General features: G+C 41.8%; 4 protein-coding genes across 4 annotated transcripts; all 4 read left to right on the top strand.

Moving 5' to 3' along the window:
* Positions 1-1266: 1266 nt before the first annotated feature.
* Positions 1267-6293, top strand: hsc70 (heat shock cognate 70). Its single transcript, XM_037785772.1, has 9 exons — positions 1267-1423; positions 2856-3060; positions 3152-3357; positions 3663-3815; positions 4292-4847; positions 4985-5187; positions 5302-5500; positions 5622-5854; positions 6077-6293. Exons 2-9 carry the CDS (start codon positions 2856-2858, stop codon positions 6269-6271), a joined length of 1950 nt encoding a protein of 649 aa, XP_037641700.1. The 5' UTR covers positions 1267-1423; the 3' UTR covers positions 6272-6293.
* A 1468-nt stretch (positions 6294-7761) lies between these two features.
* Positions 7762-10380, top strand: LOC119497592 (chymotrypsin-like protease CTRL-1). Its single transcript, XM_037785827.1, has 7 exons — positions 7762-7910; positions 8020-8123; positions 8210-8289; positions 8384-8465; positions 8578-8758; positions 8902-9032; positions 10048-10380. The coding sequence occupies exons 1-7, from the start codon at positions 7865-7867 to the stop codon at positions 10207-10209; spliced, it is 786 nt and encodes a 261-aa protein (XP_037641755.1). The 5' UTR covers positions 7762-7864; the 3' UTR covers positions 10210-10380.
* Positions 10381-10942: 562 nt separating this feature from the next.
* On the top strand, positions 10943-13239 carry LOC119497572 (C3a anaphylatoxin chemotactic receptor-like). Its single transcript, XM_037785800.1, has 2 exons — positions 10943-10991; positions 11429-13239. Exons 1-2 carry the CDS (start codon positions 10982-10984, stop codon positions 12577-12579), a joined length of 1161 nt encoding a protein of 386 aa, XP_037641728.1. The 5' UTR covers positions 10943-10981; the 3' UTR covers positions 12580-13239.
* Positions 13240-15817: 2578 nt separating this feature from the next.
* Positions 15818-17917, top strand: LOC119497584 (chemokine-like receptor 1). The gene is made up of 2 exons (XM_037785812.1): positions 15818-15892; positions 16586-17917. The coding sequence occupies exons 1-2, from the start codon at positions 15883-15885 to the stop codon at positions 17641-17643; spliced, it is 1068 nt and encodes a 355-aa protein (XP_037641740.1). The 5' UTR covers positions 15818-15882; the 3' UTR covers positions 17644-17917.
* The last annotated feature ends 589 nt before the right edge of the window (positions 17918-18506 follow it).

The following is an 18506-nucleotide window of genomic DNA, read 5'->3' as shown; positions in this document are numbered from 1 at the left end:
CATTGTTCAAGCCACAGCCACCCCACAAAACAGATTTGCAGTATATTTCCTATACTTCAATTGGCATTAAAGGATAACACCACCCAAATTAAAAACTCCAATATGTTATTTCCATGGTCTAGGAAAGTTCAATATTAGTGATCATGAGCTCCTCTCTCTCAAAGCCAGAAACCAGAGAAGTCTCAAACTTGTGATGTCATAGGGTAGAAAGTCTGGAGCTGCTCCATAGACAATGAATGGGAGACTAATTAAGGTGGACCCGCAGAATGTTCTTTCTGTTTTTAATACCTAAATGAGCTTTATTCTATTGTAGAGTTTGTTACATCTACTCCATGAACATTGTGTTTCATGGTGGCCTGTCTACCTCAGAGCTGTACTCTCTGTGTTGTGTGTGACTGTCTACAAGTGTGCCGGGGTCAGGGAGGAGCCACAAGCTGCACTGCATCACCATAATCAAGATCTCCTCAAAAACCCTGCTCAGCCATCTCCACCTTGCCAGTTCATTGTTGCTACCACAGTTGGTGCAGCCATCTCTTTCTACTCTGTGTTCTCTTTTTGCTTGCTAGAAACCATGTTTTTTCATCTGCTCCTAGTCCTGCCTCCTTGACTCCAGCCCTGCCTAATCCTCCTCGCCGGCCAAGCCGGCTCTTCTTTCACTATTCCTGCCACACTGCCGCGGACCCCACCTTCAGTTGTGAAACAGAACATTTTCCCACATACTCAGAACTTTCCCCCCGGTGCTCTCAGTGTCATCTATAACATCTCTCACCAATTCATTCATATGGAGCAGCTCCACACTGTATACCCTAGACCTCACAAGTTTGAGTTTTAGCACTCTAGTTTTTGGATTTGGGAGGAAGTTATTCATGTTTACCAATATTTTTGGGCTGTCTTAGACCATGGGAATAACATGTATAAGTTTTGAAAATGGGTGTAGTTGCCCTTTAACATCTGGCTGAGATTTGAGGCCTTTTATGATCAAACATCTGTTTAAGACAAAGTGCACATTGATACATGAGAATCCAGAAATTTAAGAAGAATTTCACAATGGTTTGAAAGAGCAATGCTCACAACATGCTCACAACATTAAACATGTTTGGTGTTCAAGTCAAAGCCATATCATTTGACATTTGTAATTTAGTTTCTTGGTATTGCTCAACTAGCAGAGGGCTACAGAGGCAAGCTGTCTTTCCAGGAAATCCAGTCAATGAGCAGACACATGGGCCTAGAACTTTCCTTAGAGTCACCTGACACCCTGATGGGCTCTCCCTGCTCAGTGCTCTATATACACCGGGGGAGCAGAGACACTCGTCCTCTTTAGTCCGCCTGCCAGGAGAGGGAGAAGAGAGCTGGAGAGGAGAGTTGTGTGTTAGTGTGAAAAACTCAGTAAACTCTCAAGTCTTTGAACATCTGACTGCACAAGGTAACCCCTTCGATAAGAAGCGTTGCACTCAGCCTGGCTTCATAGTCTGTCTTGCTTGCTGCTTTAAAAGCCTGACTGTCAAATGTGAGGAGTATTCCCAAATAAGAGTGAGGCTTGCATGGTTTCTGTCAAACAAGAGCATGAAGATGAAGTCCTGAGAAAGGCCATATAGTTCAGTGACTGTCCAGTAAACAAAAGCATCTATTGGATGATTTTGATGATTCATTTCCACATCAAAACAGTGTCAGTTGGATGTGATCTTGCCTATTCAGGAACTACCGTATATGGATCTAATGCCTCCATATGTGTACCACTTTCTCATAGGCCACAATGCTGTTATCATGTTCTAACATATCTATTTTTTTTGCACATGGCAAGTTTCAGGCATGGGCGTAGCACAGGCAGTGAAGCAACAGTGCTATGTCAGCATTTTCTGCTCTGTTACACAACTGGATAACAAGGTTTAATTCAATAGTCTGTTCTAGTTGAAGCAGTTCTGGGACATTAAAGGAACACAGTTTCTACTGTCAAGCATGAAGAAGGAAAAAAGCTTTTCTAAAAGTCTTTAAAGTTAAATCAAGGCAGTTTTGTACTCTGTAATTTGGAGGAATATTTGCGTGACATATGTGTTTGTGGTTTTCTCTGCTTCTAAAGAAGTTGCCTCAGTCTGCTGGATTTGTCAGAGCACAAGAAGTGTGGAAACAGGAGGCTCTTACACTCTTGCACTCTTGCACACTCAAATATGTTTGTTACTCTACCTCTGTGGTGTAGTTCTCTGTGTATTTTGTTCTTTAAGAACTCTGTTTTAATAAGAACCAGGCAAGTCTTGCCCACGAGTCACCGATAAATGCTCTGTTAATTTTTAGCCACCTTCCATTCATTGCCATGTAGATACGCTGATGCTTATTATAGTAACTGTGAGCTATTTGGAGCCAGCTGTCGGAAAATAGACGCACTGATCACTACTCCAGGATCAGTACATCACATTTCATCAGCCTGGCTGTTGCTGAGGGAGGAGTGGAGAGAGAAGCGGTGTGGAGAGGGAGTTAAAGGGCAGTGTGACATACACCAGTCGTTTGGTTTCTCGAGTGTCAGGAGGAGGTTTAAGCCACTAAATGCCACCATCATGGATGCCACTCCAGCACTCCACCACTAGCTGAGCCTCACGTGGCCTTGCTACTGGATTTATGTAACAGGGACAGGCACACCTTTGTAGATACGCTTACAGTAGGTGGGTGTACATAGTACGCAGGTGTGTACACATTGCTTGAATAATAGTCCAAGTACGAAACAATTACAATCATAAACATCAAAATGAATATAAAACCTTTACTCAGTGATGATGAATTCATATACTCTAATCTGGGATTACTGTACAAAATAAAAAGGGCTGCAATTACTAACACATTTATTTTTATTTTGTTTATCTAAGATGTCTAAAGGACCAGCAGTAGGCATTGATCTGGGCACCACATATTCCTGTGTGGGCATCTTCCAGCATGGCAAAGTGGAAATCATCGCCAACGACCAAGGAAACAGGACCACGCCCAGCTATGTGGCCTTCACAGACACTGAGAGACTGATTGGAGATGCTGCCAAGAACCAGGTTGCCATGAATCCAACCAACACTGTATTTGGTAAGGAAGGACTGCAACGCCAAAAAGCAGTTATTCAAAATTAACATATGATTTACAGAGTCTTGTTTTTTTGCTCTTAAATCTCCTTCAGATGCTAAGCGTCTGATCGGCCGCAAGTTTGACGATCCTGTGGTGCAGTCAGACATGAAGTACTGGCCGTTCAAGGTCGTGAATGACTCGTCCAAACCCAAGGTGGAAGTTGAATACAAGGGTGAGATCAAGACCTTCTACTCTGAGGAGGTTTCCTCGATGGTCCTCATCAAGATGAAGGAGATCTCTGAGGCTTATCTCGGCAAGGTAGATCACAATAAGTGCACAAACCTATGTTCAAAATGACATCAAGTAGTTTGGTTTTATGCAGAAAAAAACAGTGGCAGTGACACGCTGCAACTGCCTCGAAACAGTACCTAGTATCTACACCTGTTACACAACAGGAAACCTTATCTCAAATGTAATGCCTCCGAATCATAGCAAGCACTCTCCTCTGCCTCAAAAGACATTGTGAGAAAAAGTCTCATTGCTACGTGCTGACAGATTTTTTTAAAGAACAGTTTGAACACCCAAATGCTATATATTAACTCAAGGTCTTACTGTCTTCACAGCCTGTCACCAATGCAGTTATCACAGTCCCTGCTTACTTCAATGACTCCCAGCGTCAAGCCACCAAAGACGCTGGAACCATTGCTGGGCTCAATGTGCTGCGCATCATCAATGAGCCCACTGCTGCAGCCATCGCTTATGGCCTGGACAAAAAGGTAACTTACTAATAAAATGAAAATCTTGAAGCTGCTATTGATAACATTCAGCAACTAGATGTTGCATTCTCCCTCCTCCGTTCCACTGAATTTACTTCAAAACAAGTCGTTGCCGGGCACTTACCGTCAATCTCAGCCATTTATCTGTTTTTCCCACACTAACTGACGACCCAGAGATACCACGTGATACCAACGTTGTTTTGCTATTGGCTCAAAAGCCAGTCCAGTTAGTTAGTTGTTCAACAGAGATAATCAAAACATTCATTTTGGACCTGCCAAAATTTTGAAAATGATTAATTCACAATCATAATATTTTTTTTTCAGGAAATGCCATACTTTTATTCGGCACCTTTCTAAAGGCTTTGTAGATGTATTTAAAAAAAAAAAAAAAAAGTATTTGTCTACATAAAAATGTTATCAATAAGACCTTTAACCTCTTTCATTTTCAGATTAGTAATTCTTACCATTTATTTTAGGTTGGCGGTGAACGCAATGTTATCATCTTTGACCTTGGCGGTGGTACTTTTGATGTGTCCATCCTGACGATTGAGGATGGCATCTTTGAGGTCAAGTCCACAGCCGGTGACACTCATTTGGGCGGCGAGGACTTTGACAACCGCATGGTTAACCACTTCATCGGCGAGTTCAAGCGCAAGTTTAAGAAGGAAATCAACAACAACAAGCGAGCCGTGCGTCGCCTGCGCACAGCCTGCGAGCGCGCCAAGCGCACCCTCTCCAGCAGCACCCAGGCCAGCATTGAGATCGACTCCCTCTACGAAGGAGCAGATTTCTACACTTCCATCACCCGGGCCCGCTTTGAAGAGCTCAATGCAGACCTGTTCCGCGGGACCCTCGAGCCTGTGGAGAAGGCCCTGAGGGATGCCAAGATGGACAAGGCCCAGATCCATGACATTGTCCTGGTGGGTGGCTCCACACGTATCCCCAAGATCCAAAAGCTCCTGCAGGACTTATTCAATGGCCGTGACCTCAATAAGAGCATCAACCCTGATGAGGCTGTGGCTTATGGTGCAGGTGGGTGTCTTGACAGCATTTCCTGATCATATTACCATTTTAGTATAAAAGCTGTCGTTCAAACATGATTAAGTGGCTTATATTAAAGATTTATTGTTGTCATGGCATTAGTTTCACCTTTTGGAAACTCTTCACAGCTGTGCAGGCGGCCATCCTAGCTGGGGATAAGTCTGAGAATGTACAGGACCTGCTCCTGCTGGATGTCACGCCCCTGTCCCTGGGAATTGAGACCGCTGGAGGAGTAATGACTGTCCTTATCAAGAGGAACACCACCATCCCCACCAAGCAAACCCAGACCTTTACCACCTATTCAGACAACCAACCTGGTGTGCTTATTCAGGTAGCGCAACCTTGAAGTAAATTTCTAGACAAATAACAGTCCACTCTCCATTGTCCTAGTGTATTATAATTAGTTTAAGTGTTTACAGAATCTGATTTGAGTAACTGTTTTCAGGTTTATGAAGGGGAGAGAGCCATGACCAAGGACAACAACATCCTGGGCAAGTTTGAGCTGACCGGTATTCCACCTGCTCCCAGAGGTGTCCCTCAGATTGAGGTGACCTTTGACATTGATGCCAATGGCATTCTCAATGTGTCTGCAGTGGACAAAAGCACCGGAAAGGAGAACAAGATCACCATCACGAATGATAAAGGTAACCATATTAAATACTTCTTAAATCAGGAGCTGAGGTAGCACAAATAGCAGCAGGATGCTGTACATGACTAGAGAGAATAAATAAATATTACACAGCTTTGTATTTCATTCTTCCATAGGGCGGTTGAGCAAGGAGGACATCGAGCAGATGGTGCAGGAGGCCGAGCAGTTCAGGGCCGAGGACGAGGTCCAGAAAGAGAAGGTCACAGCCAAGAACTCCCTCGAGTCTCTGGCCTTCAACATGAAGAGCACTGTGGAGGACGAGAAGCTCCAAGACAAGATCAGCCCCGGGGACAAAAAGGCCATCGTGGACAAGTGCAACGAGGTCATTGCCTGGCTGGACAGGAACCAGGTAAAATACTGTTGACTGAACCATGTGTCATGATAAGAGACACGGGTTCCTCTTTGGCTCACATTGTGAAAGCAGAGATGTACTCTAAACCAGAAAAACAAATGTGAAGCAATTTCCCCAACTTCCCTTCCACATTATTTTCATATGGTAGACAACCACAATAATATAACAACCAACCCAGTTTTCCGTGACAATGAATCCTTTGTGCCTTCTGTTACCCAGACTGCAGAGAAGGATGAGTACGATCACCAGCAGAAGGAACTAGAGAAGGTGTGCAACCCCATCGTCTCCAAGCTATACCAGGGCGGTATGCCAGGAGGGATGCCAGGAGGAATGCCTGGAGGGATGCCTGGAGGCTTCCCTGGCGGAGCTGGAGGCGGCTCCTCCTCTGGCCCAACTATCGAGGAGGTTGACTGAAAACTATGCTGGACAAGTGCCTTCATCTCAGATCCCAACATACACAACGTACTGCCTTAAAGATATTTACTTAGCCAGAATACACATCCATGCAGTAAACACTAGATCACAGGCTTATTTTGATTTGCATTCTTGCTGTAATGTTTGTTCAAAACTTTAAGATTTCAATATTTAAGAACTCTAAGCAACTAAACCTGACACTTGCACACAGTTAAACCATTCAGTCACATAAGACATAATCAGAGGCTGTTTGTTGTCTTCATTATTTCTCTCTCCAATGATGATTTGCGTGAAGGATGAAAAAAGAAAAAGTAACCTCTTTTTATTTGTGGTATTTAAACACTAAATCAATAAAGATCACCTATTGGATTCAGATTTGCATAATGCACTGTGTTTCTTGTGATTTATGTCTTTTAATGCAATTGCATTTCTGAATAACTCATATATTCATTAGTGCATGAAATAGGTATGCACCTAGACTCAACTTGCAGATGTTGAAACCGGTAGATAGAACTGGTGTCTGTAAACAGGAAGGTTTTGATTAATATCTTTCCCCCTGTATGTTAGCAAGTCATACACACAGGAAATAACATGTAAAAAAGACACGATAAAAAAGTGCTGCTGTGGTTGTCAAAGATTATCTGATAAGAAACAACGTGTCTATTCACTATTTTGCTAATTACAACCGGCGAAGTTGTATATGCTTCTTAATTTAACAATAGTTAGCTATCCAAATAACAGTAGGAAATAGCACCATTGGCTTTTCTGCCCTGGGTGCAAATAATACTGTTGGCTACTGACACCAGGCAGCTAGTAGCATCTGCCTAAAACCACTATTTGCTGCTTCTTGTTTCTGCTGATGTGTGAGGTGTGAAATAACGGATGCAAGCAACGGCATAAACAGCTTAACTTTGGGGCAAGTAATAGTCAAGTCAGCACACTGACACACTGACAGCTGTTGTTGCCTGCTGGGCTTTACTTTGCCATGTTATGATTTGAACATATTTTTTATGCTAAATGCAGTACCTGTGAGGATATTATATTATTATATTATTTGTCATTGTTTTGTGTTGTTATTTGATTTCCAATAGTAAATATATACATATATTTGCATAAAGCAACATATTTGCCCACTCCCATGTTGATGAGTATTAAATACTTGACAGATCTCCCTTTAAGGTACATTTTGAGCAGATAAAAAAATATGTGATTCATTTGCGATTATTCACAATTAACTATGGACAATCAAGCGATTGATCACAATTAAGTATTTGAATAGATTGACAGCCCTAATGATTACACAACATTTTTTTGTTGCTAAAAGCCATGACCTACAGTATGTGCACAAGAACAGGACAAACACAAGCATACGACTGACTGGATGAATGTTTCAGTTATAAGTCATCTCAGGTGCTTATCACCAGATGTTCTCTTCCCAGACTTATCACAGCCATTGGTGTGTGTATGGTGGGTACCTGCAGTATGGAGTGCTACACATGAAACCCAGGGTCAAGTGCATGTGATACACATATAAAAGCCAGCGCCCCACACAGTTGACACTCACAGAAGTGAAATCACGATCGAGAAGTGGCCATGTTCTTGCTTGTCAGCTGTTTTGCTCTTGTGGTCTCTGCACTGGGTGAGTAACTGGTGGTTTACCAGCAGATGCATCTAACGGTATGGCAGCGATTGTGCAGATTATTCTTTATTTTAGCAAATACATTTTCAATTGTGTGATTTGGCCTCAGGGTGTGGAGTACCTACTATCAAGCCCCAAGTGAGCGGATACAACAAGATTGTAAATGGGCAGACGGCTGTGTCTGGGTCCTGGCCTTGGCAGGTTTCACTTCAGGTAGCTTCAGTAATGCCCACTGTACCAACCCCTTGCGTAATTCAGAAAATGTCATTAAGAAAATATTGTAAATATTCATGTTCTAGGATGGTAGGGGATTCCACTTCTGCGGAGGATCCCTGATCAACCAGTACTGGGTTGTCACTGCTGCTCACTGCCGCGTATCGTAAGTTATTTTGACTTGTCCAACATCCACATGAGGAAAATCCCAACACTGCCAAATCTGTAATCACTCCTCTGTCTGTTTTTGTTCTCTCCAGTCCTAGAAACCACAGAGTTATCCTGGGAGAACATGATCGTCAGTACAACAGTGAGCAAATTCAGGTCAAGTCCATTTCCAGGGTAAGCAACACCATAACTCATAAAAGCTTTCTTTTCTTTACAGAAATGCAATATTTTACCTGCAATAGTTCCTTTGTCATTATATTTGATTTATGCTTGCCTCTCCATTTAGGCCATCACTCACCCCTACTACAACAGCCAGAACTTCAACAATGACATCACCCTTCTGAAGCTGTCCTCCCCAGTACAGATGACATCCCGTGTGTCTCCTGTGTGCCTGGCCTCCTCCAGCACTAGTATCCCCTCTGGAACCACATGTGTCACCACTGGGTGGGGAAAGACCGGCCAAAGCTGTGAGTGAGCTTTCTAAGTCTTCATACACACAGGGTAAATTTATAAATAGACATATGAGGAGTTCCATTGCTAAATATTTACTATATCTGACCAAGAACGATGTAAAAGATAGCCTCATCTCCATTTTCTCCTCCGTTCTCAGCAAGCCCCCGCTACCTCCAGCAGACGGCCCTGCCTCTGCTCAGCCCGGCTCAGTGCAAGCAGTACTGGGGTAGTAACAGAATCAGCGATGCCATGATCTGCGCTGGCGCTTCTGGAGTGTCCTCCTGTCAGGTAACAGACATTTCAAAGCCTGAAATACAGATTTGTGAGAAAAATAAGTAACTCTCCAAAATCAGCTGCGAGTCAGTTATAAACCAATTGTTCATGAATTTATAATTACATTTGATACATTTGCAAATGACAAATTATGTGTTGCTAAATTAATCTTTAAGCATTAGTCAATGATTAGCAAATAATTTACAGAAATTTGTAAACTATAATTTGTCGATAGGAATTGATTAATAATTGATACACTGTTAGAGGTGAATATTAAAAAATCATTTGTCAATGAATAATCATTATTATGATTGATAATGTATAGTTCAATATTTGCAGAATACATAAAATCATCATTAACATCATTAAAGGTGCTAAATACGGGATTGGGAGCATTTCTATTGCCTCTCAACGGCTCTCAAAATGGCCACGGTGAGCTCGCAGCTAACTGTGCTAACAGCGCTAACAGTGAAAACAACAGCAAAAGTGCTGACAGAGCCTGACTGAGGGGGAACCGGAGGGTGGGCGCTATGATTTCACGATGACACAGTCAGTCGGGGCGACGTTATCAACTGTAGCTGCCGTATGAGAGCAGTGCACTCAAAGCATCTGCAGCCAGCCCAGCTATGTCAATTACAACACACACAGAGAGAGAGTGACTTCATTCTCTGCTCAGGTAGACATTACTCCGCTAAATCTTTACTTAGCAAATAGTTTTTTGCTGCTTTATTAATGCTCTGGATATCGATTTTAGCACCTTTGACCAACTTGACTATTAAAGTGTTACTGAAAAGGGGTCTATCTTCTTACCCAACAGTGTCGTGACTAATGCATGTGTGGTTTCCTGTTTTTGAATTGATTTTGAGCTAATGGCAGGCTAGTCCACATCCTGTGTAAAGCTGTACAGAAAACTCAGTCCTCATTACTATCAGGCAATATCAAGAGCTTCATCCAAGGTTTTTTATTCTATTAAATGGCGTCACGCATATTCTTAAAAGCCAATTAGAAAAAACAATTTGTCTCATTTCAGGGTGACTCTGGTGGCCCTCTGGTCTGTGAGAACAGCGGAGTGTGGTCCCTTGTGGGTATTGTGTCCTGGGGAACCTCTAACTGCAACGTGCGCACCCCTGCCGTGTACGCCCGTGTGTCCTACCTGCGAAGCTGGATCGACCAGATTGTTGCTTCCAACTAACGTGCAAACACACAAAATGTGAAATACACGTGTGCATGCATCATCCTGCTCCTACTGATTGACAGCTGTCACAAGGATGCAACCATTTCTATGGACTTTGAATGGTAGCAAACACTCGCTGTACTGGTGCATTTGTGAGAAATCATGCATAAAAGATAACTCTTAAGAACACCAGTGTTGGTTTTCATGTTTTACATTCATATACTGTGTGTAGTGTATGTGTGTGTGTGTGCGTGTGTTTGCGTGTGTGTGTGTGTGTGTGTGTGTGTGTGTGTCTGTGTGTATGACAAGTGTGTGTAATTGGGTGGGAAGCATACATCAAAAAAGCATATTAAGATAAAGCTTAAAATGCAAATGAAAAGCAGTTTAGTTAGAGTTGAGTAGAGTTAGGTAACCACAGGAGGTTTGAAAAAATAAATACTTTTCAGTATGATAAAATATACAACATAAGAGCCATGCAATAAATAGCCTACTACCCTGATTGTGAAGCTTATTTCAACTTTTGTTGAGACTGTATCAGAGTGATTCTCATTCAGCTGCAGCAATTTTAAGATCATGCAGTCCTGTTGGATTGCATCATATTCTAAGGTGTTCTTGTTATTTTGTCCACTTCCTGCGCATGGCTTAATGCCTTGTAACATGCAACAGAAATACTGTCTCATTGGTAGCTGCATGAACTGAGAAGGAGGAGTAATCTGAGAGAGAGGATGAGTAAAAGCAGAACCAGTTAGAGATCATCTTTGAATAAAGACAGACACTTGCTGAACCAGAAATGGGGACAGGTAAGAAACTTTAAACATTTGATTGCATTGCTTTAGAATTGCATTAAGAGAAAGGTGATATACCATAATTTCTTGTCAAACTAATCTAAAATAGATATGCATAAACCTTTATTTTTTTAGTTCATAATAGGTAATATTTTCTGATCACAACAGAAATTGAGTGCAATGAGGGGAAAAGTCAACTTGCAATTTAGTACAAATATTCTGTGACTATACTTCATCCAATCTGGGACTATAGTGGGAGCCACTGTTGCATGATCAGGAGCATTTTAAAATACAATAATAAAAACAACAAAACAGTATACAGTTAATTTATGCAATCTGGTTATTTAAGTTGGTTACTTAAGTAATCAAATCATCCGTTCTCTCAGTGCATATTGCAGAATGTGTTGAGGATACTGATGTCTGTTATAACACATTTCTTTTTTGTTCATTAGGTAACACCACTTCCACTGCAGCCGACATGACAGAGATTATCAGAAACGTGCATATAGTCACCCTGGTCATGTTCTGCGTGGTCTTAGTGGTTGGGATTGTGGGCAACGGTCTGGTTATCTATGTGACGGGCTGCAGGATGAAGAGAACAGTCAACTCCGTTTGGTTTCTCAACTTGGCCGTGGCTGACTTCCTCTTTATAGCCCTCTTGATTTTCACCATCATTTCTTTCTCTCAGGAGGGCGAATGGCAATTTGGGAAATACATGTGCAAGCTCAACACTTTTGTGGGTGTCGTCAACATGTTTGCCAGTATCTTTCTTCTGACAGCCATAAGTCTGGATCGTTGCCTGTCCACCTGGGTGGTGGTGTGGGCACAAAACAAGCGCACCGTTTGCAAAGCAAAGATCATATGCGCTGTTGTCTGGATAACTGCTGTGGTCTGCAGCGCCCCTTATGCCACCTTTCGCGAGCTTCGGGAAATTGAGGGGAAGATGTACTGTACTTATTCTGTGACACAAACACAATATTGGACTCTCAATATTTTTCGCTTTGTTGTGGGCTTCCTCATCCCATTCCTGGTGATATGTGTCTCTTATGTGGCCATAGGTGTTCGTGCAGGGCGCCTGCAGAGAACCAGGAAAAAGAGATCTCGCCGAATCATTTTCTCAGTCATTCTTGCATTCTTCATCTGCTGGTTGCCCTTCCATGTCATGTGTCTTATAGAAATAACGACGACTAACCCAGATATCCGGAACATTGTTAGGATTGCAGGTCCTCTGATTTTGAGTCTGGCTTTTATGAACAGCTGCCTGAACCCCATTCTCTATGTTTTCATGTGTGATGAATTCCAGAAGAAGCTCAGGCAGTCCATATGCTTTGTCCTAGAGAGTGCCCTGGCAGAGGACCACTTGTCATTTATGTCCTCTCGCTCCTTGTCGTCACACTTTTCTCGGATTACCCGGAGGTCTGATTCTAATACACCTGTGGAGAAGACAGGCACAGGCGCTACCTTAAACTTCACAGAAAGCAATGCGGTTATCACTGCGGAGACAGAGACAGTGAGCAGTGATGAGGCCTCTATAGTCACTTCCTTAAACTTCACAGAAAGCAAAGTTGTCATCACTGCCGGAGAGAGAGACACTGAGCACTGATTAAGACCGCCACCACAGGCAATGTAAATTGAATGAGTCCATATTTTTTCAAGCCAAACTTGTAATCAATAGTGAGAAAAGTGGAGCACAAGCTGAAAATGACATGTTAAATTGATTCTGAGATGAATATTTGCTATGTGTGATTTTAATGTTTTTTGAGCTGCAGTCGGTAACTTTGAGCAATGATACAGAGTTATTTCTGTCACTATATCTGTACAGTATTGCATGAGACAGATAATCTGCATGTTCCTCTGTGTCCTCCTGTGCTCCTAACGGCTGACTCACCTGTTACAACTTCCACCTTTTTCTTACTAGTAGCCTACATGCAGTTTGATGACATCACATCGCTCCGAATATGTTCCAGGTCTAATCAGCCAGAATAATTGAAAATACCTGTGTGGGTGTGCTGTTGCTTTAAGATGTAAATATTAAGTTCTTTGTTTAACAATGAATTAATTTGTATCATGAAACTGTAACCTTCAAGACATCAAATGTGGAATTGTTTATAAGTCATAGTAATAAGGATTACAAGACAATTTGATGTTTATGTTTGCAAGCTTTCGATGCTCCAGCTTATCATGTAACTGTCACACAAGACTGAGCTTTAATAATTGAGCTGTACACATTTCAATACAGTGAATAAAAACATATTTTTGATGAGATGTTGTCTTCCTTCTGCATGACAAACACGAACGCATGCTGCTCACCAGATGGTGTTTTATCTTACAGGATACCACAATGGTATTTGCTTGACTTCTTGCGTAGCTACTCTGTAAATCAGACCACTGTCAGATGACTTGAAAGCACACCGCAAATCAAAAGTATCAGTTTAAAATAAGGAAATGAAAAAGAAAATACCACTAAGGGAAACCATGATTGTTTGATGCACTTTTTTCTTATCTATCTCACAAAACACTCCCTTTTTTACATGCTGTTTATTTGTATAGAAACGGACTGGGGTGGTTCCTTGTCATTAACTATCTTGTGCACATATAGGGTACTTTGGATGCTTTCCTCAGTTTGGGACATAAAATGTTCTGATATCACAACACCACTTACTCCTCCAGTATGCATTCTTGACTGTGTGAATTACAAGACAAACTTGAAGGAAATAGAAAAGTCAAGAGGAGGACATGACGGCAGGCTGACCTTGGTTAACTTTTGTTTATGGACATTTTTCATATTTGAGAATCACTAAAAATACTCAGCTACATATAAGGCAGTCGCCCACACATTGCTCACGGGAAACTAAACTAGGCTATATGCATAAAGAATAAATGTATTAACAAATTAACGTCTCAAGTAAACAGTTTCAACAACAACAACCGAACATTAACTTATATTATACTTATATATAATACTAAGTCAAACGCTAAACACATTAAACCCACAGACAGCCCCCCCTCCAAGAGGGAGTAAGTTTGCTGACCCCAGCACACACACACATATCATGCCAGTAACACACACTGACTGTCGACCTCGGCGTAATGGCCCACTGGCAGCGTCTGTAGCTCTCTCCAGAGACCCTGATGAGTGATTAATTTACTGATGAGTAATTAATTCTCACATTAAAATCTCCTAAATGTATGAAAACAACAGTGTGGAAAACACTCCTTCACTTTTCTGACCATATATGGATGTCCTGCAGCCAGCCTGTCTCCTAAATGTTACTTTCCTATACAACAAAACTGTTTCATAAATTAGGCCTACGTGTTGAGGGAAACATATTTTTCGAACGAATTACGTTTGTTTTCGACATCACAAATAGCCTCATCATATTCAGTGGAAGTCCGCCTAGGGAGGTCGAGGTGGATGGGTCAACACCCGTAGACTTAAAATAACTCTTCCTAAAGCAGCTCTCCCCCAGGAAGAGCCTGAAAACGTTGCTGAGGAGAGGGACATCTGGAATTTCCTGCTAAGTCTGCTGAACCCGCGGAAGAAAATGGATTGATGGACGGACTTAAAATTAAAGTTTAAAGGGGAACACCACCTAAATTAAGAATTCCAATATGTTATTTCCATGGCCTAGGAAAGTTCAATCAATATTTCTGAGCTACTCTCAAATCCAGAAACCAGAGAAATAAGTCTCAAACGTGTGATGTCATAGGGTATAAAGTCTGGAGCTGCTCCATAGACAATGAATGGGAGACTGATTTTGTTTTCTTTTTTATACCCAAATGAGCTTTATTCTATTGTAGTGTTGTCAGTTGTGAAACTGGAAATGTTCCCATGGTTGCTCTCAGTGTCATCTAGAACATCTTTCACAATTCATTGTCTATGGAGCAGCTCCACACTTTATACCCTATGACATCACAAATTTGAGTTTTAGCACACTAGTTTTGGGATTTGGGAGAGTTGTTCATGTTTAGCCTACTAATATTTTTGGACTGTCTCAGACCATTGAAAAAATATCAATTTTGAAAGTGGGCATAGTTCCCCTTTAAGCTATTTCAGTCGTCATATACATAGGCTACAGGTACATACATGAAATTTGACCTCAAGTCTCGCTCAAGAAGGTCACTTCGACATGCGGACAGGAGGAGCCGGGGATGGAAGCACCAACCTTGTGGTTAAAGCTGCAGTGCGTAGAAATCCGGAAAACGCAAAATCCTGCATCCCCTCGAGCTGCTCTCTCCTCTCTCTCCTCTCTCCGCTCTCCCCTCTCTGTCCGAAGCCCCTCCCCCCACACGAGAACGGGCATATGCACGCGCTTCATACGTGCTCGCTACATCTGAGGAGGCTACCGCAGCGAGCTACACATTACCTTCTAACGACATCAACAGTTTGGACTGTCTTTTTGAAAGTCTGTCTTTCTTTTTTTGGGTTGTTTTGAGGTGTAGGCAGTTGCTGCCAATGCTGGAATAGCAAGCTTTCCAGTAGGTTGTTCCGCCATTGACCGAGGCTTTCACTATCTGCAGAGACCAGACGTGAACGCGCATCTCCTTTTGTGGAACAGCCAATAGGAACGCTCTCTCTGAAATGCCCTGTGATTGGTCAAAGTCTGCCGTCACGGGCAAGATTTTCTAAAGCCTGTAAACAGAGCCATGAGGAGGTGCAGAGGTGTAGTTTTCTCTCAGATCACTTGAATTACAATATGCTGAAAGGTTATTATGGAATTTTTGCCAAATTATGCCAAAATATTGTTGCCTACTGCCACTTTAAAGGGTGACTCATACTCGTGCTCTTGTCATTGGTAGCTGCATGAACTGAGAAGGAGTAGTCATCGGGGAGAGAGGATGAGTAAAGGCAGAACCAGTTACAGATCATCTTAGAATAAAGACGAACTCTCGCTGCACCAGACAAATGGGGACTGGTAAGATACTTTAAACATATGATTGCTTTGCTTTAGAATTGCATTAAAAGAAAGATGGTCTACCATCATTTTTTTGCCAAACTGATCTAAAGTATCTTATTTTTAGTTCATAATAGGTAATATTTTCTGATCACAACAGAAATTGAGTGCAATGAGTGGAAAATTCAACTTGCAATTTAGTACAAAGTATTCTGTGACTATAGTTCATCCAATCTGGGACTAAAGTGGGAGCCACTGTTGCATGATCAGGAGCATTTTAAAATACAATAACTAGACTTCTTGCCTCGCAGTTGTATGCCTCTGCAAAGCATTCAAGTTGCAGTTTATATCCATGTCTGTTCAAAATGTCATCACTTCATCATTTTATCATGATTTATTAGACATTTGTATGAAATTGTCATAATTAGGATATGAATTCTTGAGTCAAAATGTGTTTTGTGAGGTCACAGTGGCCTTGACCTTTACAGCCAAAATCAAATCAGGTCATCTTTGAATCCAAATGGTCGATTGTGCCAAATTTGAAGAAATTCCATTTACAGCTGTCGCCGGCGCAGAGGCATAAAAACAACAAAACAGTATACAGCTAATTTACGGTTATAAAAGTAATCAAATGATCCGTTCTCTCAGTGCATATTGCAGAATGTGTTGAGGATACTGATGTCTGTTGTAACACATTTCTTTTTTGTTCATTAGGTAACACCACTTCCACTGTGGCTGACATGACAGGGGTTGTCGTGCGTATAGCCACCCTGGTCATGTTCTGCGTGGTCTTAGTGGTTGGGACACTGGGCAACAGTCTGGTTATCTATGTGACGGGCTGCAGGATGAAGAGAACAGTCAATTCCATTTGGTTTCTCAACTTGGCCGTTGCTGACTTCCTCTTTACAGCCTTCCTGATTTTCACCATCATTTCTTTCTCTCAGGAGAGCGAATGGCAATTTGGGCAATTCATGTGCAAGCTCAACACTTTTGTGAGTGTCATCAACATGTTTGCCAGTATCTTTTTTCTGACAACCATGAGTGTGGATCGTTGCCTGTCCACCTGGGTGGTGGTGTGGGCACAAAACAAGCGCACCGTTTGCAAAGCTAAGCTCATATGCGCTGTCATCTGGATAACTGCTGTGGTCTGCAGCGCCCCTTATGCCACCTTTCGCGAGTTTCAGGAATATGAGGGGAAGATGTACTGTACTACATCCATGACACATAAACAATTTTTTACTATTTTTCGCTTTGTTGTGGGCTTCCTCATCCCATTCCTGGTGATATGTGTCTCTTATGTGGCCATAGGTGTTCGTGCAGGGCAGCTGCAGAGAACCAGGAAAAAGAGATCTCGCCGAATCATTTTCTCAGTCATTCTTGCATTCTTCATCTGCTGGTTGCCCTTCCATGTCATGTGTCTTATAGAAATAACGACGACTAACCCAGATATCCTGAACATTGTTAGGATTGCAGGTCCTCTGATTTTGAGTCTGGCTTTTATGAACAGCTGCCTGAACCCCATTCTCTATGTTTTCATGTGTGATGAATTCCAGAAGAAGCTCAGGCAGTCCGTATTCTTTGTCCTAGAGAGTGCCCTGGCAGAGGACCACTTGTCATTTATGTCCTCTCGCTCCTTGTCGTCACATTTTTCTCGGATTACCCAGAAGTCTGACTCTACTGCACCTGTGGAGAGGAAAGGCACAGGCGATTCCTTAAACTTCATGGAAAGCAGAGTTGTCATCACTGCCGGAGAGACACTGAGCACTGATTAGGACAACCACCACAGGCAATATAAATTTCATATTTTTTTAAGCCAAACTTGTGCCAAATTCTGAGAAAAGTAGAGCACAAACTGAAAATGACATGTTAAATTGATTTTGTGCACAGGTAAAAACATTTGTGAATATTTGCTATGTGCTATTGCTATTTAATGTTTTTTATATTAAAGCTGCAGTTGGTAACTTTGGATAAATATGATAAAAAAGTTATTTCTGTCAATATATCCTGACAGTATTGCATGGGACAGATAATCTGTGAAAAAAATCATGTTCCTCTGTGTCCTCCTGGGGCCTGTACTACGAAGCAAGTTCAACATACCCAGGGTATCTTCTCGTTATCTGGCTTAAATAACTCTGACAACCGCGATCCCGCTAAGCGGTCCTATATGAAGCTGGTTATCAACTCGGTAAATCAACCCAGGGTTTCTCAATCTGGCTATGAGCACCTTCACATGAAAGGGGTGGTGTTTGCAGCATATGACAAATCACAAACATCAGCAGAGCGGCATATTACAAACTAAAATATTAGACAAATACTGAGAACACATAATCCAGAATAAAAGCAACACAGTTGAAGCTCCCAAATGCAGGAAGGACAGATGGCAAAAGAAAAAAAAATGCCAATGTGTGAATGTGTAAATTAACAGACTTATTAATTTAACGGAATACTCAAAAGTTATTAAAATTATAAAAAGCTTTCAGAATATAATGGATTAAAACACTACAGTTCATTACAGCCTTTGATAAGGTTGTGGCATGTGTGACTATTTCACCTTTTTTTCAGCTGCATCCCCATCTCCAGCGGTGTGAAACCGATTTGAAAGCAAGTAAAAAGATAAATATAAAAACATAATTCA

The sequence above is a fragment of the Sebastes umbrosus genome, chromosome 11 (genome assembly GCF_015220745.1).
Source record: "Sebastes umbrosus isolate fSebUmb1 chromosome 11, fSebUmb1.pri, whole genome shotgun sequence".
Lineage (NCBI taxonomy): Eukaryota > Metazoa > Chordata > Actinopteri > Perciformes > Sebastidae > Sebastes > Sebastes umbrosus.
This window is presented reverse-complemented; position numbering and strand designations above follow the sequence as displayed.

Bases quoted from the DNA above. Each gene is read 5' to 3' on its own strand.
- hsc70 (XM_037785772.1), top strand. From the start codon at position 2,856: ATGTCTAAAGGACCAGCAGTAGGCATTGATCTGGGCACCACATATTCC. The intron at 3,358-3,662 runs GTAGATCACAAT...CTGTCTTCACAG, and splicing joins CTGAGGCTTATCTCGGCAAG to CCTGTCACCAATGCAGTTAT. The intron at 5,501-5,621 runs GTAACCATATTA...ATTCTTCCATAG, and splicing joins CACCATCACGAATGATAAAG to GGCGGTTGAGCAAGGAGGAC.
- LOC119497592 (XM_037785827.1), top strand. From the start codon at position 7,865: ATGTTCTTGCTTGTCAGCTGTTTTGCTCTTGTGGTCTCTGCACTGG. The intron at 8,290-8,383 runs GTAAGTTATTTT...TGTTCTCTCCAG, and splicing joins GCTGCTCACTGCCGCGTATC to TCCTAGAAACCACAGAGTTA. The intron at 8,466-8,577 runs GTAAGCAACACC...CTCTCCATTTAG, and splicing joins AGGTCAAGTCCATTTCCAGG to GCCATCACTCACCCCTACTA.